The 27,665-nt window shown below is 53.2% G+C and overlaps 5 protein-coding genes across 10 annotated transcripts in view; 3 read left to right on the top strand and 2 right to left on the bottom strand.

Annotated features, from left to right (window-relative positions):
* The window catches only part of M1AP (meiosis 1 associated protein), a 57,107-nt gene extending 55,422 nt beyond the window's left edge, over positions 1-1,685 (top strand). The window contains exons 8-9 of the mRNA XM_037064925.1: positions 56-196; positions 1,117-1,685. Coding sequence (XP_036920820.1) covers positions 56-196; positions 1,117-1,284 — 309 coding nt within the window. The 3' untranslated portion in view covers positions 1,285-1,685. The remainder of the gene's footprint in view (positions 1-55; positions 197-1,116) is intronic.
* A 626-nt stretch (positions 1,686-2,311) lies between these two features.
* On the bottom strand, positions 2,312-5,170 carry DOK1 (docking protein 1). Its single transcript, XM_037064921.1, has 5 exons — positions 5,045-5,170; positions 4,433-4,732; positions 4,162-4,255; positions 3,790-3,974; positions 2,312-3,562 (listed from the first exon to the last, which is right to left on the bottom strand). The coding sequence occupies exons 1-5, from the start codon at positions 5,102-5,104 to the stop codon at positions 2,750-2,752; spliced, it is 1,452 nt and encodes a 483-aa protein (XP_036920816.1). The 5' UTR covers positions 5,105-5,170; the 3' UTR covers positions 2,312-2,749.
* A 688-nt stretch (positions 5,171-5,858) lies between these two features.
* LOXL3 (lysyl oxidase like 3) lies at positions 5,859-20,899 on the top strand. Of its 3 annotated transcripts, XM_037064911.1 has the most exons (16): positions 5,859-6,015; positions 7,459-7,783; positions 9,615-9,778; positions 10,347-10,561; positions 14,542-14,598; positions 15,222-15,281; positions 17,465-17,684; positions 17,927-18,107; positions 18,248-18,402; positions 18,634-18,801; positions 18,938-19,100; positions 19,300-19,543; positions 19,641-19,756; positions 19,841-19,977; positions 20,066-20,177; positions 20,348-20,899. In XM_037064911.1, exons 2-16 carry the CDS (start codon positions 7,471-7,473, stop codon positions 20,419-20,421), a joined length of 2,379 nt encoding a protein of 792 aa, XP_036920806.1. In that variant the 5' UTR covers positions 5,859-6,015; positions 7,459-7,470; the 3' UTR covers positions 20,422-20,899. The 3 variants fall into 3 exon arrangements, with proteins under 3 accessions (XP_036920806.1, XP_036920807.1, XP_036920808.1); XM_037064912.1 differs by lacking the exons at positions 14,542-14,598; positions 15,222-15,281 and having other exon boundaries at positions 5,860-6,015; XM_037064913.1 differs by lacking the exons at positions 5,859-6,015; positions 7,459-7,783; positions 9,615-9,778; ... (1 more) ...; positions 14,542-14,598; positions 15,222-15,281 and adding an exon at positions 15,298-16,294 and having other exon boundaries at positions 16,983-17,684.
* Positions 20,847-24,083, bottom strand: HTRA2 (HtrA serine peptidase 2). Its single transcript, XM_037064916.1, has 8 exons — positions 23,447-24,083; positions 23,134-23,338; positions 22,859-23,053; positions 22,612-22,644; positions 22,276-22,381; positions 22,066-22,135; positions 21,307-21,402; positions 20,847-21,201 (listed from the first exon to the last, which is right to left on the bottom strand). Exons 1-8 carry the CDS (start codon positions 23,950-23,952, stop codon positions 21,036-21,038), a joined length of 1,377 nt encoding a protein of 458 aa, XP_036920811.1. The 5' UTR covers positions 23,953-24,083; the 3' UTR covers positions 20,847-21,035.
* A 150-nt stretch (positions 24,084-24,233) lies between these two features.
* Positions 24,234-27,564, top strand: AUP1 (AUP1 lipid droplet regulating VLDL assembly factor). 4 transcript variants are annotated; one of them, XM_037064918.1, is made up of 12 exons: positions 24,234-24,378; positions 24,459-24,596; positions 24,676-24,826; positions 25,026-25,210; positions 25,506-25,578; positions 25,670-25,743; positions 26,226-26,292; positions 26,392-26,494; positions 26,627-26,746; positions 26,862-26,977; positions 27,161-27,276; positions 27,393-27,564. In XM_037064918.1, exons 1-12 carry the CDS (start codon positions 24,329-24,331, stop codon positions 27,427-27,429), a joined length of 1,230 nt encoding a protein of 409 aa, XP_036920813.1. In that variant the 5' UTR covers positions 24,234-24,328; the 3' UTR covers positions 27,430-27,564. The 4 variants fall into 4 exon arrangements, with proteins under 4 accessions (XP_036920813.1, XP_036920812.1, XP_036920815.1 ...); XM_037064917.1 differs by having other exon boundaries at positions 26,612-26,746; XM_037064920.1 differs by lacking the exon at positions 27,393-27,564 and having other exon boundaries at positions 27,099-27,190.
* Positions 27,565-27,665: the final 101 nt, after the last annotated feature.

Raw genomic sequence — 27,665 nt, 5'->3', positions numbered from 1 at the left:
TCTTGTATTCTGTGACCTCAAGTTCCCCGGGTGAGGCTCCTCTTCTCTTCCTCAGAACATACTGGACCTCCTGGAGCTAGAGCCCACCTACAACCCCTTACAGGTTTGGAGTCACCTGTACCCACACCTGACCAGCACCTTTGCCAAGCCTCATGGCCGTCACCACCCAAGCTGGGAGAGCCGGGCCCTGAGAAAGGTATGGTTCTCCTCTTTACTCCCCTCCCTTCCCTCTATGCCCAGAACCCAAGGGACCCCATCTCCTGTCCCCACTACCCACCCCACCCTCACCCCAGGGTGTAGCCCTCTTCCCTGGATTCCCCTGGTGGAGGAGAGAACCAGGCCTCTGGGGAGGAAAAAGAGCAGCCCTTTGCCCTAGACAAAGGAAATTACAGCCCCTCCCCAGCAAGGAAGCTCTTCTGCTTGGGCATTGACATATGATCACATTCAGGTATCTTAGTTTAGTGTTTATTCATAAAACAGACCATTGTCCGTTTTAAGGAAACCAGCGGCACTGAAACTACACCATAGCCCGTCACTGAAAGGAAAGGCTGAAGGGAAAGAAGTGCCCCAGGGAAGGGAAGTTAGCATTTACTGAGCACTAGTCCTTTGCCAGGTGCTGTGACAAGCCCTTTCACATGAAATGTTCTTACTTACTCCTCACGGAGTAAGCATTATGCTCATTTTTCAGGTAAGCAATGGGAGGCTGACCAAGATTAGTAGCGTATAGAGAGGGCTCTAGTGACAAGGGCTAAAGAGAAGAGTAATTGGAAAATCCATATTTTATAACATTTGAGCTTCCTTTTTCTAGTTTCACAGTAACAGAGCCTTTAGAAACACTACTTTCCCTTAGCTGAAGTTACAAGAAATGTTTCCAGACCAGGAGGAACAGAACCCACATAAGTTAGCTGGCGGGCAAGCCAACAAAGGAGGAACACTCAGCCAGGGCCTGGGCACTGGGGAAGCTAGAGTCCAGGGGACTCCGTTGCCCTGCGCCTTGAGGCTGTCACTCCAGGGACGGGACACAGGAAGGAGTTAAGACAGCAGACCCAGAAAGGGATAGGGTAGCAGATAAGGCAATCTGATCTTCAGAGATGGCTCTGCTCACTTTCTTTTCAGGCTGGGCAGTTGCAAACTAATCGAGTTCGAGCTACGGTGGCCCCTCTACCTATGACTTCAGCCCCTGGCAGAGCCCCCAAGATGCCAGCAGCCAGCAAAGCCTCCTCAGAAGCCATTTTCCAGCTTTCTGAGGAGGAGGAAGAGGAAGAGTACCCCTCAGGGCCTTAAGTAACCAGCACCAGAGCCTGGCCCCCCTGCTTAGCCACATCCATGATAGGGCTCACACGATGGTGTTCTGAGGCCAGGTTTGCCTTCCATCCACCTGAGCCTCTGTGAGCTCTAGGTGACTGAGAAACAGCCTTCCCCTCCTCTGTCCCCAGTGCCACCACCACCTCACTCAGCCTGGGAAGAGGCACAAGAACCAAGCCTCTTGCTTATCCAAGCAGCAAGTTTTCTTTTGGGTCATTTGATACTGTTAACACAGATGAAGATTAAGCACCCAGTAAACCAACACCATTGTTAGGAGCATTTCCAGCCCTGAATTTCTCCTTGTAGCTCTATGTAAGCAGGTGGATGTCATGTAACCTCCGGGAAACTGGGCCTCAATAAACAAGGATGATGTTTTCAGAGCTCATGAAAAACAAGGATTGCAATCCAAGCCCGATTCCAAAGCCTGTGTCCCTCTCCCTACATCTACCACACTGTATGCAGTTCCCTTTAGGCTCCAGACAGAAAAGTGGTTGGTGCAGTACCTATGAACAGTTGTATGGGTTAGGGGAAGGGATCCTATGGCTGAGAACAGGGGAGCGGATGGCATGAAAAAGACCTATTCCCTTTCTATTCCCCTCTCCTCACCTGCCTACCTTCCCACGGGCCCTCTCCATCCAGAGAATAGTAACTATAAAATGTACTCTGCTTCAAATTGCACCAAGTACTTGAGAAATTCAACTTCTTCCATACCAACCCTGTGAGGTACAGCCTGTTATTAAGTGTTCCTAGTTTACAAAGGACAGCAGGGGTGACTGGGGGTTGCAGATGTTATAAAACTCACCCAGGGTCACAGAGATAGGGTTAAGCCCAGATGGGCTGGATGGACCACCCAGGCTTCCAACAGGCAGTCAGCTCAGCACACCACCCTGGGGCCCTTGCCTCCTTGCACAGCCCCCAGCACATTCCTGGTTGGCCTGTGCCGTCCACACCCACAGTACCCCCTGCCTCTGTGAGCCCTCTGTGACCAGTCACACACATAGACCTCTTAAATACAAACTGATTTTAATGAGAATAAAACTTTTTTAAAAATCTCTGGCAAAGAACAATGCAGAGGAAAGGATCCAGGCACAGTCCAGCATCTCCCTGTAGCCTCCATGCGGGCCCCTCCCACTGTACCGACTCTGGTCCAGCACCCTTTCTGCAGTCTGGTCCAGCAGCTTTCCATTTCCATTCCTCTGGGGGGATGGCTTAAGGATGCCAGTCTCCCCGGGTCCCACCCCCAAGCCCCTGCCATCTGTCCCACTTCCAGGACTTCCACTTCCAGGGATTAATCATTCTTCCCTTGACTCCCCTGATACATCTGGTCCCCTAGTCTCCACAGGTCCCTCCAGCCCTCTGGTTCCCACTGCTTCTAACAGGTTTCTTTGATCCCCAGTGCCACCTCTCCATGGTCCTACCAGCTCCCCCAGCCTTGCCCAGCTTCTCATGAGGAGCCCTCTGATTTGACCCCAATCCTATCAGCCTCTGCCCTAGAGAGCTCACAGTCCCAGCTCCCTGAGGCTCTGCTCTTCTGGACCTGGCTGTACAGGGCAGTGTCTGAGCTGTGGCTTTTGCTGCCACTGCCAGTTCCAGGACCAGGTTCGGGGAAGGCCAGGCCCTGGGGCTTGGGAGCTGGCAGGGGCTTTGTGATCCGAGAAGGGGGAGGCACAGCGTAGTCATCTGTGGCAGGGTTGTAGGGGAGCTCATAGCCCTCCTCCTTCACTCGAGCCTGGCACCACCATGCGTCCTTGGGCTCCTGAGGCAAATCGTAAAGGCCCCGGAGAGCAGCTGGGGCCAGGCCTTCAGGTTCATCATAGATGGGGTCCTCTTTGGGGTCCTTCAGCTTGGCCTTCATCAACTGCTGCTGCACATGCTCATACAAGTTCCAATAGAGAGTTTTCTTTAACTGTACCCGTTCCCCTGCTAGCGCAGAGGTGCTGTCCAAAGGGTCTGAGTAGAGGGAATCCTGAGAAGGACCTGGATGAACACGCAGGGAGTCTAAGGGTTCAGCATACAGGGCCGGAGGGCTGCCTGGGAGCTCCTGGGCACCAGGGTGGGAAGCCGGCTTCTGCTCTGCCAGTTCTTCTCGGGAATCAGCTCTAACAACATCCTGTCCCTGACCAGCCTTGCCCTGGGCCTTCTGTCGTTGGATAGCAGTCTCAACAGCCTGAAAGATGTCATTTCCCTGTGCTGTCTGGAAGGTGAATGTTCCAGGGCCAGAGGGGCAGCGCCGGCCAGCCTCAAATGAGAACATTACCTGGAAAGAGGAGGAAGGAAAACACATTACCAAGAGCCATCGTGCATGGTGAGTCACAGGGCCGAACTACTTAGGGGGTATACCTGGGGAGGGAGATGGGCTCATGGGCTAGGCAAAAAACGGTTATCAGAAGGCAGAGCTTCCCACCTTCCGGCCCTGCCCCACCCAACCCACCCAACCCACAGCCCTGGCCCCAGAAAGCCAACCCTCCAGGACAGCATACCCACCTTGTCCCGGCCATAGCGACGCAACAGAGTGTAGGGCCAGGAGAGGAGTGGCCCCAGTATCTGATTCTGATTGCCCACAGTCAGGAGAGTCAGCCTCTCAGCCTCCACCCTCAGCACATAGGAGCCTTGCAGGCCACAGCGCTCAGCAGCTTCAGTCCTCTGCACGGTTACCCAGAACTGGGATCCTGGGGGGAATATACAATTAGCTTGGCACCTAACCAGGAAGGGGGGCAGATCATCCCAGCACTCACTTGAAAGCCAGCTCTCAGAAACTTCCTACTTCCGAACGGGTCCCTGGACCCCTCTAATCAGCCCCTTCCCAGGGCACCTTTCTTTTCCATCCCATGCCTGCCCAACTGTTCAGGCGGCTACCTTCCCAGGTGGGACTATACAGCGAGTTCTCCAGCATCTCCAGGGCAGAAAGCTTGGGTGGGTTCTCTGCAGGCGCCAGAGGCCAGCTGCCTTTCTGGAGTAAAGAGAAAAGAGTATCTAAGACCCTGTCATTCCCTCAGTGCAATTCTGAGGGTCTGAGCCAGCCCAGTTCCTCCACCGCTGATTTTACTGACCCCTCCCTACCCCGAATCGCCTCTAGGACCCAGTTCGGCTGGTCCCAGCCCCTCGCGGGCAATCCCGGCCCCCTCACCGGAAAGGCGTTTAGGCACAGCGTTTGCACCCAGGCGGCGCTGGACGGTGCATCCGCGGCCAGCAGATGGGAGCGCTGTGCGGTGTCCAGGCGGAAGGCAGAGGCTCCAGGCTCAGGGAGACTGTCCAGAACCACCGGCACCACGCTCACACACTCGGCTAGACGGATCACCTTGCAGTCCAGGCGACGCGAGGCCACTCGCCCTCCTCCAGAGCTCGACCCCTTGTGATCAAAGAACTCGAGGCGTGCTACACCGTGGGGGCTGGCCGGGTAGAGCACGGCCCAGGTCTTCCTCCACCTCTGCGGAAAAAGAACGAGAGAGACGCTGGGGAGGCGGCAGGCGAGGGCCGACGGCCCGGCCCCGACGGGGAAGGAGGCACTAGCGCAGGCCTTCCGACGGCGCCGAAGTTACCGAAGAGGATGCCGCGGAGGCGCCTAGGACCAAGAGAGGGCGTGCCCCGGCCGGCGAGCGGCTCTCGGCTCTCGGCAGTGCGCGGAGAGACTTCGCGGGAACTTCGCAGGGCTCGCGGCTCCTACCTGCTGCCCCCCGCTTCCTGGGCCCTACCACCACCTCTAGCTCTAATGGGGTTCGGCACCCCCGCCCCGGACTACCTTGGTACCGAAACGCTGACTCTGTATGAAGAGCGGCCCCTCCATCACGGCCCCGTCCATGGCCCCCGGCGGTTCCTTCTTCGCTTCCTGGCCTCGCAGGCCGGGGGCGGGGCGGGGGGCGGGCCCACCCGGGGCGTTCCCGCCCCCGCCCCGACCCAGAGGACGGGGAAGGGGGAGGAGAGAGGAACAAGAAGGAGGCGGGTAGGGTCCCCAGGTAAGATGGACGGTGCACTCCCTCCAGGCCTCTACCCTACCCCCGGCCCTGGGAAGTGCACAAGCGGCTCCACCAAGAGACACCTCGCGGTTTCCGCCAGAGCGCTCTGGCGCCTGGGCTGGGGAGCTGCGTGTGACATCATATGCTCAACGTGACATAGTAGTGAAGGCTGTGACGTCACCTGGGAAGTGCACCCTGGGGACCCGAAGGGACCACGTGGGTCCTCCTAGCCTCAGTTTCCCTGACCAGACCCTTCCCAATCCTGGCTATTTACTCTCCGCGGAGCAGGGGACACGGAGGACGGGCTAGGGGCTCGGGACTGGAAGGCTTCCCCTAGTCCAGAGCGGAGCCGCGGCCTTCCGCCGCCACAGGGCAGCTGTCCGGGGCCAGTCCGCTGCCTTGTGGCCTCTTGCGTGTCCAGTTCCCTGACCGCAGCTGCCCGGCCTCCAACTCAAGGGAAAAGAAAGCTTCATTGAGCCGGCCTGGAGGGGAGGGGCGGGGAGAGGTGGAGCAACAGTGGCCAGCTAGCTCCACGGGGGGAGGGGAGGACCTAGAGGAGGGACCTGGCCTAGGAGGAATTCAGAGAGAAGGCGGAATGTAGGAGGGCTCTAGGGGACATGGGAGGGACAAAAGGAGAAGGGGGAGAGAGGGGAGGGGTCCAGTCTCCCCTGGCCGAATAGTTTTTTTTGGAAGTCCTAGGACTGATCTCCAGGACCAGAACTCTTCTTCCAGCGTCTAGGGCCCTGCTCGGCCAAAGGTAGGGGAGTCACGTTGCTGAGGAAGGGGAGTTGCTGATGGAGAGGATGGTGGAGGGACCAGGAGGGCAAAGGAGTGATGTTGGATGGAGTCGAGCGGAAGCCAACCAGCTGTAGGTTTTATAATTGTCAAGGAAGAGTGAGACAAGAAGATTGGGAAAAGGAGGCAGATACGGAGCGATGGGTGGGGCAGTAGAGGGGGGGAGGCTGCAGGATTTTTCAAATAGAGCAGCTGGGAGGGCCCTAAGGCGGGGGGCTGTTCTGTGAGGCCCTACCCCTGGGCCCCCCAAGCCAAAATGTCCCCAGAACAAAGCTGTCCTCTTGGGTTGTTTGTCTGAGTCTGGGGAAGTATTTTGGGTGCCCCCCCCTCCCGTTGTGGAGGAGCTGTTCTCAGCCCCAGACGGAGGGAAGGCCTTGGCTGAGGAACTGAATGGTGCCTGGGCCTGCCGTTGCCCAGTGACAGTGGTGGCGATGTTGGCAGGAGGCTTGGACAACCCCACCCCACCCCACCCCACCCCCGACCCAGCTGGAGGCCTGGCTCTCCTGGGCCCCTTGACCCTGCAGGGCAGTGAGAGCCTGTGTGCTGGTTAGGGCCTGAGGTGGGCTCTCCTCCCGCGCTAGTCTCTGCCCTCTCTGCGGGGGAATCTGCCCAGATGAGACACTGGGCTTGGCCTCCACTCAGGGACCCTAGATCCAAGGGTCTCCTAAGCCCCCCTTGCCTGCTTCTCTCCACAATCAGTAGCTGTCTGTCCTCTGTCTGACTGGCTGAATGGGTCCCTCCGGCCTCTGCTTCTTGCTCCTGTCAGTCCCTCTCCTCCTCACCTGCTACCTGCCTCTCTCATCCATTCCCCAGTTCTGTGTTCCGGACTCTTTTCTGATCACCTTCTGTCCGTCATCAACATTGTCAGTCTGTCTGTCTCTGTCTCTGTCTCTGTCTCTCTCCCCGCCTGCCCCCGCCCCCCACCTTTCATTCCCACAATTTCCCTTCCTCTCACATCCTGTCTGTCTGGGTCTTCCTCTTTGTGTCTCTTGCTCAGTCTCTATCTCTAAATGTCAACCGTTCTCTGACTCTTGGTGTCTAATCATTGTCTTTTGATCTCTGGGTCTCTGATGTGAGTGGAGGGTAATGAAGGTGATCATTGTAGAACAAGGGAAGGTCATTGTGACACATTAACAACTAATAGTGAGAGTTTTACTCTACAAAAGGGAGGGAGAGTCTCAGCCGCTCTATCTCTCCTGCCCTCCCTCTCTCTCTCTCTCTCTCCTCACTCTGCACCTCCCAGTCTGTGCTCCTTGACTCTGTGTTTCAGCTTTTATTTAGTGTGTTTCTCTCTCACTGTCTTAATCCCTGTCTTCCTCTGTCTCACTAATGTCTCTTTTCCTGTCGTGATTTCTCTCTCTCGGACCTGGGTTTCTCTCACACACACTCTTTCTGGGGTACCCAGGCCTTCTCTACCATGCAACCTGTCAGTGTCTGGTGGTGGAGTCCGTGGGGGCTGCTGCTGTGCCTGCTGTGCAGCTCGTGCCTGGGATCTCCATCCCCGTCCACGGCCCCTGAGAAGAGGGCTGGGAGCCAAGGGCTGCGGTTCCGGCTGGCTGGCTTCCCCAGGAAGCCCTTCGAGGGCCGTGTGGAGATACAGCGAGCTGGTGAATGGGGCACCATCTGTGATGATGACTTCACGCTAGAGGCAGCCCATGTCCTCTGCCGGGAGCTGGGCTTCACAGAGGCCACAGGCTGGACCCATAGCGCCAAATATGGCCCTGGAACAGGTGAGCACTGCTCCAGGTATAGCCTAGTTATTGCCTAAGTGTGCTGTAAGGGCAGGGAGCAAGGCCATCAGGATAACACAGCCACAGGGACACAGGACACGAAGAATAGCTAGTGTCAGCCAACATAGTCACTTCTTAGAGCTCTGTGTTCTTAGGCTGATCCATGCCTTCTCCAAGGCTCCGATGCCCCATGTGCAAAAAGACTACATGATATCTAAGTTTCTGTTGAACAAAGTATGATTCTCCAAAGCTATGCACGAGCACAGCCCTGATTAAGTGAACCCTGGTTAAAGTACAGGTGCTCTCATGAGATGTTGAGAGCAGGTAAATGATGTCTGGATGTCCCAAAGCCAGACAGATCACAGGTGCTGCAGCTGACGAAGTCACATTATAGGCCAGAGCTGAAACCAACAAGCTGGCACTGACCAGGACAAGTATGAATGTGGGTAGTAGAAGCTTAGGGACCATTCCACCTGAGGCCTGGGGGTGCTTGCACTGTATGAACCCACAGTGGGATTGACAGGCAGATGCTGGTGCAGTCAGAAGTGGATTCCCCAATTCCACCTGGCTAGACTGCTTCTGAACCACTTGTAAATGCCACATTGTAAGAGATGTGATAGAAAATGGAAATACTTGCAGAAGAGAACTGCCCAAATGTGAAAGATTTTAAAAAGTTTTTATTGTTTGATTTTAGAGAGAGAGGGGAAAGGAGAGACAGCAGAGCGAGAGATGCATCAATTTATTGTTCCATTTAGTTATGCACTCATTGGTTGGCTGTTTACGGGCCCTGACAGGGTGTCGAGCAACCTTGGCATATCTGGACAATGCTCTAAGTAGCTGAGCTACCCAACCAGGGCCCAGATATCCAAGATTTGAAGCCAAGTTTTAAGGAGGAGTAGCTGAAGAAACCAGGGATTTTTTTATATGAAAAGGAAAAAAGCTTGGGTAGCAATTACATGATGGTTATCTTCAAATATAAAGATAGTCATGTGGCTCAGGGGCTTTTTTTTTTAGATGGCATCAAAGGACTGAATTAGACCTGGTAGGGAAAAGTCATAAAGACTCATATGGACTTTGTAACGGTTCCCGTAGCCTTGTGGGCAGGTGGAAGGTACCCCAGCAGAAGTTGGGGAAGTCCTGTCAGGTTATGTATGCATCAGGGGTCCCTGCACAGTGGCTGAGACAGAGGACCTTTGAGGGTCCACCCAATTCTGAGAGGAAGTCAATGACAGTCATTCCAAAGGTCCAGGCAGAAAGAAGAACAAGGAACAATGTGGAAGCACAGGCAGGGGGCACATGGGAAACTGTGAGGCTGAGGTGAAAGACCTTAGACTGCCCAGACTCACAAATGGCTCAAACCCCTGAGCCCCCATTGGCTGTGTGGTCTTAAGCAAGTTTTTTAACTTCTCTGAACCCTTGTTTCTTTATATACAGTGGTGGTAATATCTTCTGGCAGCTCTGTTCTAACAGTGATGCGCATGTGCAACCACAGCAGAGTGCCTAACACGCAATAGGTTCTTGGTTAGGTGTACTATCATTGAGTGGGTAAGAACTGAGTCGAATTTCAGTGTTGACTCTTGGTTTTTTATTCACTGTACCAGATTCCTGACTATCCCCAGATCACCACCAAGCCTCCATCAATCTTGTGCCTCCTTTCCTATTCCCTCCAGAGTCCCTTGTCCCTTCCTTCCCTACCCATTATCTTACCAAAAAATGGGATCATCATGGCCAAGTGTGAGACCTCCATCCTCATTGTCCCCAACTCCCCCATCATCCCTTCCCCCATCCTACCTCTCCAATCCTCTTTGTCCCTTCATCTCTCCCTCCACAGGCCGCATCTGGCTGGACAACCTGAGCTGTAGTGGGACTGAGCACAGCGTGACCGAATGTGCCTCCAGGGGCTGGGGGAACAGTGACTGTACCCACGATGAGGATGCTGGAGTCATCTGCAAGGACCAGCGCCTCCCTGGCTTCCCTGACTCCAATGTCATTGAGGTCTGCAGTGCATGCACACACACACACACACACCAGCCAGGATGGCCAGACAGAGAGGGCTGTGGGGTGTTATATGTGGTTAGAGGAGATACTAGAAGGTAGGGGACTTCATGTGCCCACTGGATAATTTGGGTGGGTAGGAAGCTGGGGGCTGGGGGGTGGGGGCGAATGCTAGGGCTCCTAGATGCTGAAAAATCCAGATTTGTTTCAGCATTAACAAACCTGGCAGGGACCTGGTCCCCAGGGCACCCTGGAACATCCCTCCTTGCTTCCCCCTCCTCCAGTGCCACTTCCTCTGTGAAGTGCGCCACCTGCTCCAGGCAGTGAGGTGCTCCTTCCTAGCACCCCCCCCCAGCATCCCTCAGGGCACTTCACAGCAGTCCTTCACTGGACACCCCCCACACCCCAGTCAACACACACTAGGGGAGGCACGCCTCTCATCCCTGCCTCAGCCCCTGCTCCCCTCACTGGGTTCACAGGAAGCACACCCAATCTGGGTTCCCTAAGGGTGTCAGGACATGTGAAAGGTGCTACCGGATGCCTCCCTCCGCTTGTGGTCCCTCCTCAGGTAGAGCATCACCTGCAAGTGGAGGAGGTGCGACTGCGACCAGCAGTTGGGCGGGGCAGGCGACCCCTCCCGGTGACTGAGGGACTGGTCGAAGTGAGGCTTCCCGACGGCTGGTCCAAAGTGTGTGACAAAGGCTGGAGTGCCCACAACAGCCACGTGGTCTGCGGGATGCTGGGCTTCCCCAGCGAAAAGAGGGTCAACGCGGCTTTCTACAGGTGAAGGGATACGGGCGCTGGTGGAGCAGACTGGGGTGGAGGGGCACTCCTCAAAGAATGGGATTGAGAGGCCTCTGAGAGGATCCAGGCACGGGGGTGAGGGGGTCCTCTGGGATAGTGGGGAAAGGGGGCACCGTTGCATGGCTAAAGAGGTGAGAAATATTGTGGGACCACGACAGGCTCCTCCAGGTGGGTCTGTAAGGGGACCAGTGAGGCTCCTGCTCTCTGATGTCCGAAGTGGGGGCAGGGTGAGTGGCGGGGCAGGCAGGCAGAGTCCCCCGCCTCTGGCGCGAGCCGGGTCTCGAGGCCACGCCCAGCGGCATGGGTCCGCGTGGGTTAATGTCACAGCCCTGGCACCGCCCGGATCCCGGGTCCGAGTTCAGAAAGGGTGAGGACGCCCCCTGCCCAGGAGGGGCCTGGTTGAGTGCTTCGCAAGCCTGGGCGACCAGGGTCTGAGGACTGGAACTGGCCTGAGTCACCCGCCCGCCGGGAAGTGTGTCCGGCTCTGGGACTCATCCCTGAGAGCCAGAGAGGGAGGGTCCCCGCTCCTGGTTCAGGCCGCCAGGGGCGCATCTGCGAGCTCCTAGGAATATTTTCTAGAATATCCTTCGGCCCTCCACCTGCCGGAGAGCCCAGCCAGCTTCCAGAATAACGAATCACACTGGGGACTGGTGTATTTACTGCGTCTCTCTTCCCTGGAGCATCTAATTTGGTCATTTAGAAGAATATGGAAATCTTTAGTCTCTCTATAATCTACTTTTGCAGGATAAAAATGCTTGTGTCCTTTTTTTCCTTTGTTTTCTATATTTTTTTCTGTTGAAAATGATTATTTTCTTCAGTAGTTCCTTAGATCCGTTTTGCAGAAAAATCTCTCAACATCTAGGTGACCTTACACTGGGCTCACTGCTTCCCACGTGGTCTGACACAGTCCGGTCAGAGGAATGCTCCACTTTGGGGAAGGCGTGCCTCCAGGCGCACCGCAGTTCTATTGAAGCGGCATCCCGCTGCTCCGCCTGAGCCTGTAATCACCTAAAACCAGTTCAGGGCTTCGATTATCTTTGGTACTGATAGAACAGCCTATTTGAACCTAAATCTATGTTGAGTTTATTAATTTGCTACATCATTTTGAAGCCATTTTGAAGGCCATGACAATCCCATGAGATTACCTTGAATCTTCACCTTGTTTTCCATGTGTCGTCCTTCCCAGCCTCCTTCCATAGACAGACCTGATAGCTGTGCCTTCTGGCTTCATCAGAGTAACTGTTGAACTTGTTGAAATGTTTAAAACCAAAGCCTGACTCTTCTTATGAAACTTCCCTTCAGGTTTATACAAAGGCTTCAACCATTAGTTGTGAAATGTCTTTTCAACCAGTTGGGAACAAACTGAGCTCTACAATGATGTGGCCAACATTTCACCATCTTATCTATAATGAATTCACAGGAGACTTCATTAGTCTTTGCTGAAACCCAGGTCTACTTTGTTCATAGCCTTTCTCCAGCTTCTGGTTGATTAGTAATCATTCAAAAAAGAAAATTGTGGTGGTCTGACCGAGTTAATTTTTACTGAAAGCATCTTAAGCCTCTAAGGATCACCATAATTTTTCCTCAGTGTTCACGAACTTTCTATTTCATAAATTACTCTAGATTATTACTTATCTGTAGTTTGAGGAATCCCTTCTCTTCTTTTTGAAAGTCAGTATATTATCCAACCTCCATTCTTTTCCATACTTGCTCAGATTTTCCTTGCCTTAGGTCTGAGACACAACTGAAATCTCTTTCAGCCCCCCAAAATATTCTTTATCTGCTCTAGAGACTCAACTGTTTTAAAGCATCTATGTGCTCAGCTCCTCCACTGTTATTTTATCGGGGCTCTATTTCTTTCTCTGTTTGCTCTTTATCTTTCCTATCCAAACACCAGGTTTTAAAAGATGAGTATGATTTAAATAGTAGGCATTTCAACTGAAGAGGATAGCACAAACAAAAGCATAGAGATTTGTTCATTCTGTATTTATTTATTGAGTGCCTACTGTGTGCCAGGGACTGTTGTAGACCATAGATATTCAACAGTGAACAAAACAGACAAAAATCCCTGATCTCACAGACTAGGGAAGAAACAGAGACTAAGAATGTAAGAACAGCAAAGAATATAACCATTACAAATAAAACAGGGGAGGGGTTAGGAAATGGCTGTGGGGTTGCAGATTTAAACAGGGGGTTAGCAAAGGCCTCTTTGAGAAGGCATCTCTTGAGAAAAGATTTAAAGGAGGTGAGGGAATAAGGTATGCAGAAATCCAGACCAGGATTTACAGGAACAGTGATTATAAATGAAAAAATCCAGGGGGGGGGTTGGGGGGGCGGGGTCAAGCACACTGGGAGGCATTCTCATGGATAAGAGCAGACTACTGTACTTCTAGTTTTCTAAATAATGCTACATGTTTCTGAGCACTACTCTGGAGATCAAGATGATCTCTCTGGGTCACTGGCAAAAGGAGGTGCCAAGTGTATTTTATTTTGTTAAGATTTTATTTATTCATATTTAGAGAGAGGGGAAGGGAGGGAAAAAGAGACGAAGAGAAGCATCAATGTGGGGTTGCCTCCTATGAGCGCCCCACTAGGGACCTGACCCACAACCCAGGCATGTGCCCCAACTGGAAATCAAACCGGCAATCCCCTCATTCACAGGCTGGTGCTCAATCCACTGAGCCACACCAGCCAGGGCCCAAGTGTATTTTACTTTAGACATGTTTGAGAAAAAGACATTTGGGGGAAGGTTTTCCACTATAAACTCTTAGTAATGTCTCAGGAAAGAGACCTGAGAACTACTATAGACTCTTGGCTTGCAATATTGGACATAGTAGATGTTTTGGCAAAAATACCGACTAAGTACATCCTCAGGAAGTAGCCAGGGCAGGAGAAACCCAACAGCTTCAGCCCTATTTAGAATCTATATGCTAAAATTTTAGTGCCTCTTCACACCATATACTGTATCGAGATGTGACTCCTCAAGAGAAACAGCAGAGCAGGACATGTTCAAAGAAAATAACGGGATTTCATGAACGTATAAGAACAGACAAGCAGGACCTGCATTCATTCATACACAGTTGGACGGGACAAAGATGGGGCAGAATCATAAAGTTTTTGAGAACAAAGGGAGAGTGAGAGAGAACACAGACCTATTTTCCAGTCATTAAACTTAAGGCAATGTCTTGAAAAATAAAATATGTCAAACGTTTAGACTAATTGCAAATAAATAAGGTTTTAGATCTTATTTCCCTTGGGGGATGAGCTTGGTTTGTGAATGACTAAAGCACATGGGCTTAAACTTGGGCAGGAAGAGTACTGTCATCCTAAGCAGCCTGGCTTTATATCCCCCAGTCAACTATCTAAGGTAACATCCTTAGATATCTCTACCTTGGTCCTTGGTCCTCATTCACTAGCCTCAGGCCTGGGAATGCCAGAAGCCAGAGAGCATCCAAGAATAAAAAGACAGTTTGCCTCCCTAGACATGACCAGGCCAGCTCTCTCTCTACTCACCTGGTGAGTTTGACTAGCCTAACAATCCTAACACCCTCTACTCACACCCTTTCTCTTAGCCCTTCCCTAAGGTTTAGGTCAGCCTTAATATTGACCCAAAAGATGGGATCACCCCATCTGCCTTAATTCTGTGGGTCTGGTGTAGGGGTTCTGTCAGTCCTGAGCCTTGTCAGTCCTGTCAGTCCTTGTCAGTCCTGTCCGTCCTCAGTCCTTCTGTCAGTCCTGTCAGTTCATGCCCTTCACTGCTGCTCACACACCTGGTCATGTATTTATGAGGCCAAACAGCTGCGAAGTGTAGAGCCTTGGGAGTATCTGACTTTATAACATCCTGCCACCATGAACCCTTTGATTCCAGGAAAAGAAACCTTGCCCCTGGTCCCAGAGCACCAGCCTTTTCCACTTGGTTCTAGAATGATCCTGACTCTGCTATTGTCTTACCCTCACAGAAAGTTGAGGAAGCGAGCGGCCAAAGCCTCGGCCCGACGCCCCAAGCCCCTTGGAAGGTAATGGGGCAAGAGCCCCGGGACCTCCTGCACACCCCTGTGGCCCCAGGAGGTGGATGGATGGAAGGCAGCCTATCCATGTCCATCCCCAAACCCAAGCTGATGAATGAAGGCTACGACTGGAAAATGGCCATTCCGGGGGGTGATGGGGCAGGGAGGCAGGCATGGGAATGGGCAGGCTTTGATCTTAGGAGGAATAATGAAGGAATGGCTGAGGAGAAGCCTCCTCATCTTTATTATTTCCCCCAAACAGCTTGGACTGCAGCTTGAGCCACCTACATGCTTCCTCCCCTTCCCCAGTCTTCTTTCTTAATTCACCCTCATTCCCATTCCTTCTTTTGCCTTAACTTTCCTCTTATCTCCTCCCCTCACCCACCTGGATTGACATAATTAAATTTCACTGATGCTGAATCCCGAGAGCAGCACGAGATCCCAAATTACATGTCGGTGGTATGCAGCAAGCAGCCAGTGTTGGCGGCAAATTGGGCTGCCTTCATTATATCCCTTCCCACGCTCTGCATAAGGGGTCCTTCCCAGAAACAGGCAAAAAAAAAATCACTCTTTCTTTTCCTGGGCCATATACCTAACCACTACTTCCACTAATTTCTGTCTCCTTTTTTCAGACCAGTCACCAAGCGTAAAGTCAGATCCAAACCTCGAGTGGGCAGGGGGCCAATCAAGAGGTAAATAAAGTTCAGGCGTGGTGGACAGGAGAGAGGGCACCTAGCCGTGAGCACCGCGATTGGGCCGTGGTCACGCAAGGGTACCAGAGAGCCCTCCACCAAGAGTGGAGGGGCAGCAGCAGCTATTACAGACCACCTTCCTGATGAGTCACTGAACCAAGAAGTACAGCTCGTCCTTGTGTCACTGGGGAACTATGCTTGTGGTGGGGATTTTTGAAAATCTCTATAGGAGTTCATCCACTGACTGTCCTTGTTGTACATGCTCATTTATCTTCCCCAGTGAATTCTAGTGGAAACTCTAGCACTTTCGTCCTCCACGCGCCATGCTTGCCTCTCCCCTAAGAAGTTGGTGTTTCCACCCTACCTTTATTTGATTAACTTTTAAAAACAAGTGCTACTGGCCTGGAGGTAAGACTCAGTGTCCCCTCTGGAAGTTAACCAGCAATGGGATCCTCTCTGGCCCAACTGACACAATTAGGCTCCCAGTTCCATAGTTTTCCTCCTGGGTTGCTTCAAAAAGAACACAAGTACATGGAAAATTTCCACCTGTGATTACATCTCACTGGGCTTCCAAAGGCCATTTGCACATGCAGCCTCCCTGATGACTTCTTCAGGAGTGACAGACACAGAATTCATCCCTCTCTATTGTCCCCTCCTCTCCTCAGTGCATTCCGAGATCACCCACTGGTCTCCTGGTACCCCTCATTTTCCAGCTCCTCCCTCTGGTGGCTTCAAAGAAGCTTGGAATTTTGGGGTATTCTTGTAGTGCCTTTTAGTTTAGGGTCATCTTTGCCCAACGTGGCCATATTCTTGCCTTCCCTGACCCCCACATTAAAGTGCACACTGCATTTTTACTGTGTTAGTTGTGGGGCAAGGGGGGGGGAGGGAGTCCAGAAGAGAGATGTCTTTTTCCTGCGATGGCCTCTTTGACTTTTATTTTCAGCCAAACAGGACTTTGGGAGAGTACCTGATCTCTTTGAGCTTCCGAATCCACTTATCCTGAGCTTCCAAAGGTATTCTGTCAAGTCTCTAGGCTGCCTTTGTCATGTTTATAAACATGTCCTCCTCTCTGTCTTCCTAGCCAATGTCTTCAAGTTGTCACGTTCCTTCCTTCCTCTGAGGCACATCGCTGTGATATTTCACTTTCAAACCAGCCTCACAAGCCCACTCCACCAATACCAGGCCTTAGCTGGTTACCTTCCCCTCTGGGCTTGAACCAGCTGTCCTAGCAGGAGTGTACTTCGCATGCCTTGCTGCGATCTCTCACTCCACTGGTGTCAATAATAAGTCCCCTCATTCTCTGAAGCATCTCTCTGCAGTGATTCCAAATTTTAACATCCCTCATTTAGTCCCATTTTCCTGCTTGTAGTGGCTATGGAATGTTCTTTCTGTTATGTTTAAATTGCAGAAGCACAGACTGCCTCATTAAAGACTCACAGCTTGGCTCAGGTCTGGGGATGTCTTTGCCATTGTTGTTCATATTTGCTCTCCTTCTCTGGCCATGTGGTCCCTCTAACTTTTGTCTGTCTTTCATTTATATACCATCATCCCTACATTTGCCAGCCCATTTTTTGTGTGTCCCCTATCTGGTCTGTTCTTCCCATTACTGCCTGTCATACTCTGGCCTGGGAGTCCCTCTGGCCTCTCAGGAACCGTTTAGACCAGAGATTTACTCACTGATCTGCATCCTGACTCATTCAGTTATTCCATCCTTAGCACAATAGAAGAATCTGCATACTCTGGCTATACAGGCTTCCTGTTCATGTCGGCTGCCCCCTCTTACCCGTCTCTTCCCACTGGGTGGTCCTAGCTTCCCATTCTCTTTGCACAGCGGCCTCAGCTTCAGCCTCCATTATTAAGCTCAGCAGTCTGAAACCATTTGGAGCAAGGTTTCTGTCAGGCAAGACAAGACTGGCTGCCCTCCCATAGGCCCTGTGGCATAGGGTTTTTCTGCCGCAGAAGGTCCCCATAGACCCTGCTGTCGGAGTAACCTAGGCTCTTTCAGCCCAGAAACACCATTCCCTTTGTCCCTCTGGAGGGCAGTGAAGCAGAGAAGGGAAGAAGAGGGATACAGTGGTCGTGAAAAGTTAGGGGATGGTAGAGGCATGGAGCGGGAGGAGGGTTGCGAGCACAGAGGCAGGAGTGCTGTTTTACCCTACTGCTCCCCACTCCTGTCCCCCCAGGCTGCTGGCCCAGCGGCAGCAACACTCCTTTGGTCTGCATGGGGTGACATGTGTGGGTACAGAGGCCCACCTCTCCCGCTGCTCCTTGGAGTTCTATCGTGCCAATGACACCACCAGGTGCCCGGGGGGTGCCCCAGCGGTGGTGAGTTGTGTGCCAGGTCCTGTCTACGCAACGTCCAATGGCCAGAAGAAGCAACAGCAGTCAAAACCTCAGGGGGAGGTGTGTGAGACAGTGACAATGACCTTCCCTGCCCCAGGTGGAGACCCATCCTAGCCTGGCTGCCCCTGACTAAGCATAGCCCTGACCTTTAAGGACAGAGAGGAACCTTCCAGTGGGTGGGCCACAGACCTGAACCCCGCCCCCCCAATCCCTTCTTCTGTTGATCTCCAGGTCTGCTCTGCCCTCTCTGTGCTGCTTGCTGTTCCCATTCACTGCCACTGCACTGTCTCTCTTCTCTATAGGCCCGGGTGCGTCTAAAGGGTGGGGCCCACCCTGGAGAGGGCCGGGTGGAAGTCCTGAAGGCTGGCACATGGGGCACAGTCTGTGATCGCAAGTGGGACCTACAGGCAGCCAGCGTGGTGTGTCGGGAGCTGGGCTTCGGGAGTGCTCGAGAGGCTCTGAGTGGTGCCCGCATGGGACAGGGTAAGGGAGATGAAGGTGGGAGGGGCAGGGAAGGAAGGTATACACACTGCTGGGGGATACAGCCCTTGGGGAGAAGGAGACCCCTGGGTGGACAATGAAGGCCCAGTTACAACATCCTGATCTTTGGCCTTTGACCCTAGGCATGGGTGCCATCCATCTGAGTGAAGTTCGATGCTCTGGACAGGAACCCTCCCTCTGGAAGTGCCCCCATAAGAACATCACAGCTGAGGACTGCTCCCATGGCCAGGATGCTGGAGTCCGATGCAACCTGCCCTACACCGGGGTAGAGACCAGGGTCAGTCACTCTTTCCACCTTGGCTCAGGTATCTCGCATCTTACCTGGTCATGCTCTGAAGCATGATGGCTCCCAGACCACTGCCCTCGGCCCCTGCAATCCTGCAGCTCCCACCTGACACCACTGTGTGACCTTTATGTGCCTCTGAGTCACCCGTTACCACAAGCCTGCTGCAGACTCCCACTGCCTCACCCCAAAAGCTTTCCCAGCTCTTCGCTTCTATCACTACAGATTCGACTCAGTGGGGGCCGCAGCCGACATGAAGGACGAGTTGAGGTGCAAATAGGGGGACCTGGGCCCCTGCGCTGGGGCCTCATCTGTGGGGATGACTGGGGCACACTGGAGGCCATGGTGGTCTGTAGGCAACTTGGACTGGGCTATGCCAACCATGGCCTGCAGGTGAGTGGGAAGGAGAGAAGAGCCAAGGTTATTGCCTCCAAAGCCTGTGTTTGGGGCAGAGGACTATGGAAATGAGTCCTTTGACCCTGGAGGCTGGATGGTGGGGCCTCACAGGGACATCTGCATATGTCCCCAGGAGACCTGGTACTGGGACTCAGGGAATATAACAGAGGTAGTAATGAGTGGAGTGCGCTGCACAGGGACCGAGTTGTCCCTAGACCAATGTGCTCATCATGGCACCCATATTGCCTGCAAGAGGACAGACACCCGTTTCACTGCTGGAGTCATCTGTTCTGAGAGTGAGTGGAGAGCCAGCCAGGGAAGGGAGGTTCTGGGCCGCCCCTTTCTGCCAAAGAGAAGGCTGTAATCTGGAGGAGTACTCCTCCCCACAAAAAAACAGCCTTATACACTCCACAGAGGGGCCAAAGTAAAAGCATCCCCATCTGTCCCTGCCCTTCAGCAGTGACTTCTAACACTCCCCTTCCTTCCTGGGTGCAGCTGCATCAGATCTGCTGCTGCACTCAGCACTGGTGCAGGAGACGGCCTACATCGAAGACCGGCCCCTGCACATGCTGTACTGTGCTGCGGAGGAGAACTGCCTGGCCCACTCAGCCCGCTCAGCCAACTGGCCTTACGGCCACCGCCGTCTACTCCGATTCTCCTCCCAGATTCACAACCTGGGACGAGCTGACTTTAGGCCCAAGGCTGGGCGCCACTCTTGGGTGTGGCACGAGTGCCATGGGTGAGTGGGTCTAGTAGAAGAGCAAGGCCACTGGGGTTTCTGTGAGGCTGCAGGGAGCAGGGCAGGAAACAAACTCCCTTGTCTCTTGTGCCCGTAGGCATTACCACAGTATGGACATCTTCACTCACTATGATATCCTGACCCCCAACGGCACCAAGGTGGCTGAGGGCCACAAAGCTAGTTTCTGTCTAGAAGACACTGAGTGTCAGGAGGGTGAGTTGGGGCCTAGAATGGACAACAGTACCGCCATCCCTCAACCTTGCCTCACGCTGATGTGTGCCATGCCAATCCCTTCAGATGTCTCCAAGAGATATGAGTGTGCCAACTTTGGAGAGCAGGGCATCACCGTAGGCTGCTGGGATCTCTACAGACATGACATTGACTGTCAGTGGATTGACATCACAGACGTGAAGCCAGGAAACTACATTCTGCAGGTGCCTGGGGTCTGAGATGTCCTGCTAGCAAGTGGAAGGAGTGTTTATTCGATACCTTTGAATTATGTTGCCTTTCCCCCCCTCACAGGTGGTCATCAACCCCAATTTTGAAGTAGCAGAGAGTGACTTCACCAACAATGCGATGAAATGTAACTGCAAATATGATGGACATCGCATTTGGGTGCACAACTGCCACATTGGTATTCAGTGGGAAGGGCAGCCCAGGAAGACCGGGGGATGGGAGGGGAAGGCCTTCATTCTCTTCTCCGAGTTGTCTTCCCACCCACCTCTGGATCTCCTAGCCTCTCCACTTCCACCCACCCTTTCCCACAATCTGTTTTCCTGCCCAAACTGCCCATTCACTTTACAGGTGATGCCTTCAGTGAAGAGGCCAATAAGAAGTTTGAGCGCTACCCTGGACAGACCAGCAACCAGGTCATTTAAGGTGCTAATACCCACCTCTTCAGACCACCACTGGCCCCTAATGGCAGGGGTCTGAGGCTGCCATTACCTCAGGAGCTTACCAAGGAACCCCTGCTGTCAGCAAGCCCACTGCACTCATCCAGTAGGCACTACAGACATGGAACTGTCAAGCAGAAGTTGCCATCCTCTTCCCTAGGCCAGCTGTGCACATCTGTGACCAAGCACGGGGAACCCTGACTCCCAGGCCCAGCACTGAGCTCACCACAAAAAGCAGCCCGATTAACTGGCCAGAACAACCAACAGCAGCAGCTTTTTCTTGCATAGGGAGGTCAGGATGGTCAGCTCCAGTATACCCACTCCTCAGTGAGGGGAGAATACAGCTTCACCTCGAGCCTTTTTGTGGGAGAGAAGATCAGTACCCCTCCCTCATTTTTTACTATAATATGTTGCTAGGTATAATTTTATTTTATATAAAAAGTGTTTTTGTGATTCCTCAGAACCCAGGGATTGATGCTGGTGGTTGGAGGGACCTGCCCCCCACTGGTTCATTTAATCCTCTGTCCAGGTGCCCTCACAGCCTAGGCCAGGAAAGCAGTGGAAATCAGAACAGGAGCCTCATACTCTTGCTGATCCATTCACTCTGTGACTTCAGGGGTCACATATAAGGTCAGTGTTTCGGTTCCCCGCCGGATCCGCACTGCAAGCTGGGATTGGGTTCGAACAGCTTCATAAATATCTTCAGCATTCTGTACCAGCTGCTCCCCGATGGCCAAGATCACATCACCTGGCCGCAGACCAGCCCTGTGGCAAAGGATGGACAGAGAGAAAGGAGAGAGTAGATAGCCCAGTTCATGGGCTCACGTACATCTCACCCATCTCCACCTCACAGTGTAGTCTCTCCCTCACCGGTGTGCCGGGGAGTCCAGGATGACCTTATGGATGAGTACACCATACTGAACATCAGGAAAGCTTGGTTCTCGAAGCTGTAGTTCAGCAAGGATGCTGAAAGGACACAGACTCCCCGTTAACCACACCAAGGTGCTCTTCCCATTTTGGGTTCACCTTCAATCTCTCATCAACACACTAACAACTGTATGAACAAGGAATGCACTTGGTACTCCAGATACAAAGTCAACTTACTTTCTGCCTTCTAGTAGTTAGGAACTGGGACATGCATAGAAAAGGTACCTAATTCTACAGAACACATAATGTTAAACCAACAGAAGTAATCTCATTGTAGAATCCTAAGAAAAGCTTTAAAGAGTAGAACTTAAGCTGAACCTAAAAAGATGGGCCAGCTACTTAACTATATATAAAAAAGAACAATATAAATAAAATCACGTAACAGGAAATCAGGTTGGCTGGAACAGAATATAGCCATGTGAAAGCCAGGTCTGGAAAAATGGGAAATGGCCCCTAAATACCAGGTTAATAGATTGAAGGTTTTAAATCAAAGCAGTAATGAGATGAAATCAATCGGTGACAGCTGTGCAAAATGGAATGGGGTGAGAAAGCCAAGAGGATGAGAGAGGACAGCTCTTCTGAGAGTTCCAAGTGTGAGGCAGTCACATTTAAAGAGAGAATTTTCTGGGAACAAAGCTCAATAGAAGTGCCATTGGCTCACCAATGGCAATTCTACAGATCACCCCCACCCAAAGCTCATACCTGGGAGTCAGGGTCAACATCATCACCCCAATGTAGCGGCGCTTGGACCCACTGGTTCCAAACCAGGAATCTGTGATAGAGAGACAAATGAACCCCACCCAACTACATCCTTCCTTCCCCTCTCTCCTCCCAACAGACCCTTCTCCAAAAAGGCCCAATGAATGGCCCACCACCACTTAAAGGAGCCTCTCCCCCACAAGCTGGGCTCACTCTTCTTTTCCCCACGGTGCAGAAACTCTCGAAGGCGATCAGAAGGGATAGCAAAAGAGATTCCAGCTGTGACCTTCATGGTATTCACTCCGATCACCTCTCCATCCTGCAGGGACAGATTCAACTATTCCCTAACCTGAATAAATAGTAGGAGATGGGGTACCTGAACAAGAACAGCAGGGAGCATTGGGAAATTGGGAAGATCTGACTGGGTTCTGGGAGACAGCTAACAAGTCCCGTTCAGAAACTTAACCAAACCTCATTGAATTAGGGAAAAGCCCACCCCTTTCCACACTGACCTGGGGCAGGGATTCTTGGAAAGGATGTCCCACTCACCAGGTTAACCAGGGGACCTCCGGAATTTCCAAACTGCAGGACAAGAAGAAAATATGGGAAGAGATCCAGGGGCTCTATGCCTGAGTGCATACCAGGCTGTAGGTGTCTTCTCCAGATTCTACATTTTTGTAGCCCAACCTCCATATAGTATAGGCTCACCCACCTTCTATCACATTCATTGCCGGCACCACACAGCCTCTGTCCCTCCCCCAACATAGACAGTCACTTTTCCCGTATCAGTACGCACATCAATAGCTGCATCAGTCTGGATGTATTCCACATTGGTTTGCGGAAGGCCCAGGTCTCTGGCTGGACGCTGAGCAGAGCTGACGATGCCGGATGTGATCGTGTTCTGCAGTGCAAAGGGACTTCCCATGGCAACAACAAACTCCCCTTGTCTGACCTCAGCTGAGCGCCCCAGAGGCAGTGTGGGGAGGGGTTCCTAAAAGAGAACGGACTTGTCATCTGGAAACAAGGGCAAATTCAGGGCCCCAGCCAGACCTGGGCTGCCCGGACCCCCACCTTAGTCTGAATCCTCAGCGTGGCAATGTCTGCTACGGGATCCACAGCTGTTACCATGGCTTCATACGTGTCCCCACTAGGCAGCCTCACACGGACTCGGCGCCTATCGGCCACCACATGGGCGTTGGTAACTATGAGCCCGTCCGCAGCCACCACGAATCCTGAGCCATTCGAGATGGGAACTTCGCGGCCCGAGAAAGGGTGGCTGGAATGGAGGGAGAGCACGGATGAGAGGAGGTCGGACTCCTCCAGCTCGCCCGCCCTCTAGCCCGCAACTTCGGTGCCTCTGCCTCCTGGTCTACCCCACCGTTACCGTCCCAGGATCTCGATATAAACCACAGCAGGTGCAGTCTTCTCCACCACGTCTGCAATGAAGTTGTACTGGCTCCGGGGAGAGGTGGGCGGCGAGCCTAGGACAGAGGCAAGGACGGCCGGGGGACCCCGCCCCCAGCGCCACAACAACAGCAGCACTGCGCCCCCAGCGCCCAGTGCCACCGCCAGCCACACGCGCGGAGGGGCTCCAGGGGTCTCTGAGTTCTCCGGAGTCTGATGATCTGGGGTCTCCGCAGTCAGCCATGCTCGGGAATCCGAAGTCCCCGACGTCAGACATGTTCGCGGTCCAGGGACCCCCACAGAGAACTGGGCCGGGAGCCTGGGAGTCCCGTAAGTCACTCCAGCCCGAGGGTCGGGAGTTCCTGACGTCAGCAGGGCCCGGGGTTCAGGGGTCAACAGTGGTGCCTTTCCCCCAAGAAACCCCCCAAATGCTTGCCATCCCCGAAAGCCCCAGCCTGCACCCCGCCCCGCCCTCAGTGCAGCCATCAGCTCCGCCTTGGCTGCCTCTTCGCCCGCCCTACACAGAGGCGGCTCCCTGGACGTGAGCGGGTGGACGGCCGGACGCGGAGCACGCTGGTATCTGAAGTCCTCCAGAAGTGCACGCTTGAATCAGGATCCGGAAGGCCGACTCCGCCCCCGGTCTTGCGAATGCCGGGAATTGTGGTCCCTGCTGGGCGCGAGCTCTGAGGTGGCCTTCGGGCCCGCGAGGCATGCTGGGGCTCTAGCCCTTCCGGGGCGCCTCAGGATTTCGGTCCCGGCACCCTGGGCCGACGCCCGGAGACTCCGCCTTCCCAGGAGCCCTTGCGGCGGGTCGCAAAGATGGCGGCTGCGGCAGCTGCCGGACACCCCTAGAGTAACTGCGATGGAGCCTCCGCCGACGCCGGGGCCGGAGCGGCTCTTTGACTCGCACCGGTAAGAGCTCAGATGGGGAGAGACCGGCTCCCGCGTCCACTCAGCCTTCGGCACCGGATCACCCCGCCTTTCGCCCCCAGGCTCCCAGGTGACGGCTTCCTGCTCCTCGCGCTGCTGCTCTACGCGCCCGTCGGGTTCTGCCTCCTAGTCCTGCGTCTGTTCCTTGGGATCCACGTCTTCCTAGTCAGCTGCGCACTCCCAGACAGCGTCCTTCGCAGGTTCCGACCCGGGCGCCCGGGGAGGGTCAGGGATGTGTCCGGCCCGAGACGGTGCAGTCACCACTGCCTGCGTCCCCAGGTTTGTGGTGCGCACCATGTGTGCAGTGCTGGGACTCGTGGCCCGGCAGGAGGACTCCGAACTCCGGGATCACCGCGTCAGGGTCCTCGTTTCCAATCACGTGACACCTTTCGACCACAACATAGTCAACCTGCTCACCAGTTGTAGCACCGTGAGTGGGGGGCGAGGACCAGTGTACCACGGCCAGCCCCCTGGGACCCAGCTTAAGTCTACCCTCTGCCTGCCCCGTTTTCCCTTGGAGACCACGAAATACTGAGCCTTACCCCTAACCTCGCTTCTATTCCCCATATGTCAGTTTTATCACGTCCCAACATTCTTTTCTTCTTCCTTTCTATCTTCCCTGTTCCCAGCCTCTACTCAATAGTCCCCCCAGCTTTGTGTGCTGGTCTCGGGGCTTCATGGAGATGGATGGGCGGGGGGAGTTGGTGGAGTCACTCAAGAGATTCTGTGCTTCCACGAGTCTTCCCCCCACCCATCTGCTGCTATTCCCCGAGGAAGAGGCCACCAATGGCCGGGAGGGGCTCCTGCACTTCAGGTGGGTGAGCACAGGTATTAGTCTCTAAATGCATAGGTAGTCAGGCTTGGGGGCCCTTAGGTTTTCCACAACCTTCTTTGCCCCTAACCCTTCCATTTGTAGTTCATTTCCTTTTGGTTCTTTTCCCTGAATCCCTTTATTCCCCATTTATCTACTTGGGCAGTTTGACAGTTTCCTCTTTTAAGTCAGGTATGAGCTGCTGACTGTGCTGGCTGCAGCACAGATATGGGACTGCTGGCTGCAGCACAGGTATGGGACTGCTGGCTGCAGTCCCATTCTACTCTCTTCCTTCTAGTTCCTGGCCATTTTCTATCCAGGATGTGGTACAGCCTCTTACCCTTCGGGTCCAGAGACCTCTAGTCTCTGTGGTGAGTGCATGCTGGATGGAGAATCTTTAGGGCTTGGGAGAAAGTTCCCACTCCTGGCCCTGACTTAGATCTCACTTTCACGCTTTCTTAGACTGTGTCAGATGCCTCCTGGGTCTCAGAACTGCTGTGGTCACTATTCGTCCCTTTCACGGTGTATCAAGTAAGGTATTAATTTCTTACTTTTTGGTGGCTGGGAAAAGCTCACCTCGAGGTCAGGAAAGTAGTTGCGTCTGCCCTGTCCGTTTGTAGATCTTTTTATTTTTATTTTTTTTTAGGTAAAGATTTTTTTAAAAGATTTTATTTATTTGTTTATCTTTAGAAGGGAAGGGAAAGAGAGAGGGAGAGAAATATCAATGTATGGTTGCCTCTTGTGGGTCCCTTGCTGGGAACCGGCCTGCAACCCAGGCATGTGCCCTGACTGGGAATTGAACCTCGATCCTCTGGTTCCCAGGCCCACGATCAGTCCACTGAGCTACACCAGCCAGGGCTGTAGATCTTTTAATATTAAGGTTCCAACACAGATGCAACACAAAGTATTTACTCTCTCTCCACCGTTAACACCACTGTCCCATGAAATGAGGCATCAAAGTAGGGTGACAACCTACACTCCTGGTGCCCCCAACATGGCCCTGACTTGTTTTTTGCAGGTGGCTCCGTCCTGTTCATCGCCACCTGGGTGAGGGGAATGAGGAGTTTGCCCTCCGTGTACAGCAGGTAGTAGGGTACACAGGCAGGGGGAGGCAGGTTTTTCCTTAAGCAGAAGGAGAGGACAACTTGAGGCTTTGACGCTCCCAACCTTCCAATTCTCCCCAGCTGGTGGCCAAAGAATTGGGTCAGACAGGGACACGACTTACTCCAGCAGACAAAGCAGAGCACATGAAACGACAGAGACACCCCAGATTGCGTCCGCACTCAGGTGTGTAGTCTCTATACACAAAGGTTTTTCTTTTCCCTCAGCCCGTTATGATTTTCTCCCTATTCTTGTGCTAGTCAGCCTCCCCCTTCTATTTATTCTCTACTAACCATATTTCAGATCTCTTTTTTGCAGCCCAGTCGTCTTTCCTTCCCTCCCCTGGCCCTTCTCCTGATGTGCAGCTGGCAACTCTGGCACAAAGAGTCAAGGAGGTTTTACCCCATGTGCCACTAGATGTCATCCAGAGAGACCTGGGTATGGAAAAGGGTAGCCTCCCACAGAAAGACAGGCACAGAGAGGAAAGGTGGGTGTTATGGAGAAATGGTGATCAGGGAGACAGATCCCTTTTCCACTCTTCCTTTCTCCCCAGCCAAGACTGGATGCGTAGACTTGACCATCACCAATCTACTTGAGGGAGCTGTAGCTTTCATACCTGAAGACATCACCGAGGGGACTCAGTTCCTTCCCACAGCTTCTGCCCCTAAGGTGAGACCCAGAAAACGGTCAGATCCAAGACTTGGGGGTTAGGGCAGTCCATGTACTCCTTATCCCTGATGTCGCTTTTTCGATCCTGAGACCCTAGCACAGTGCCTCTCTTGCAAAGTAGGCATTCGATGGGTGTTTAATGATGATGACTTCGCAAGCCCTCTGACATTGTGATCACCTCAGTTCCCCAGCTCTGGCCCGACGCCTCAGCCCACAGCCATAACATTTGCCAAGTCCTCCTGGGCCCGGCAGGAAAGCCTACAGGAGCGCAAGCAGGCACTGTATGAATACGCAAGAAGGTGAGGGGCTTAGAGGACAGTGGGTAGGAAGGGGCAGGTTGAAGAAAGGAGCTGATTATGGAGCTAATACCTAATATGGCAAAGCCCACACAATGTCTTCCCCCTATGTCCCACAGGAGATTCACAGAGAGACGGGCCCAGGAGGCTGACTGAGTACAAGATGGCACCCAGAGCCGCAGGACGGAGACTGGGGGCAGCCCTTACCCAACTCACAACAGGCCGATGGGTGGGTGGTAGAAAGGGAAAGATGGGGCTCCCCCCAATATCACATTAAATTCAGGGTTTTCATTCAAGGTCTCTGTTGCCTCTCTGGGTCTAAAACCCCCCCTTAGCAGGTTCCTTTTTGTTCAGATGGGGGAATGGGGAAGAGGTCCTCCTTGTAGGTTGGT

Source organism: Sturnira hondurensis, unplaced genomic scaffold, assembly GCF_014824575.4.
Source record: "Sturnira hondurensis isolate 20B ecotype Veracruz unplaced genomic scaffold, ASM1482457v3 Scaffold0015596, whole genome shotgun sequence".
Taxonomy (NCBI): domain Eukaryota; kingdom Metazoa; phylum Chordata; class Mammalia; order Chiroptera; family Phyllostomidae; genus Sturnira; species Sturnira hondurensis.
Note: the sequence above shows the minus strand (reverse complement) of the source record. Positions and strands in the feature narration are given on the sequence as shown.

Bases quoted from the DNA above. Each gene is read 5' to 3' on its own strand.
- DOK1 (XM_037064921.1), bottom strand. From the start codon at position 5,104: ATGGACGGGGCCGTGATGGAGGGGCCGCTCTTCATACAGAGTCAGCGT. The intron at 4,256-4,432 runs GTGAGGGGGCCG...TCTTTACTCCAG, and splicing joins TGTGCCTAAACGCCTTTCCG to AAAGGCAGCTGGCCTCTGGC. The intron at 3,975-4,161 runs GTAGCCGCCTGA...TATTCCCCCCAG, and splicing joins GTATAGTCCCACCTGGGAAG to GATCCCAGTTCTGGGTAACC.
- LOXL3 (XM_037064911.1), top strand. From the start codon at position 7,471: ATGCAACCTGTCAGTGTCTGGTGGTGGAGTCCGTGGGGGCTGCTGCTG. The intron at 7,784-9,614 runs GTGAGCACTGCT...CTCCCTCCACAG, and splicing joins CAAATATGGCCCTGGAACAG to GCCGCATCTGGCTGGACAAC. The intron at 20,178-20,347 runs GTATTCAGTGGG...TTCACTTTACAG, and splicing joins GGTGCACAACTGCCACATTG to GTGATGCCTTCAGTGAAGAG.
- HTRA2 (XM_037064916.1), bottom strand. From the start codon at position 23,952: ATGGCTGCACTGAGGGCGGGGCGGGGTGCAGGCTGGGGCTTTCGGGGA. The intron at 22,645-22,858 runs GTGCGTACTGAT...CTTGTCCTGCAG, and splicing joins AGACTGATGCAGCTATTGAT to TTTGGAAATTCCGGAGGTCC. The intron at 22,136-22,275 runs GTGAGCCCAGCT...TCTCTATCACAG, and splicing joins GCACCGTGGGGAAAAGAAGA to ATTCCTGGTTTGGAACCAGT.
- AUP1 (XM_037064917.1), top strand. From the start codon at position 24,329: ATGGAGCCTCCGCCGACGCCGGGGCCGGAGCGGCTCTTTGACTCGCAC. The intron at 25,211-25,505 runs GTGGGTGAGCAC...TCTTCCTTCTAG, and splicing joins GAGGGGCTCCTGCACTTCAG to TTCCTGGCCATTTTCTATCC. The intron at 26,495-26,611 runs GTGTGTAGTCTC...ACCATATTTCAG, and splicing joins CAGATTGCGTCCGCACTCAG to ATCTCTTTTTTGCAGCCCAG.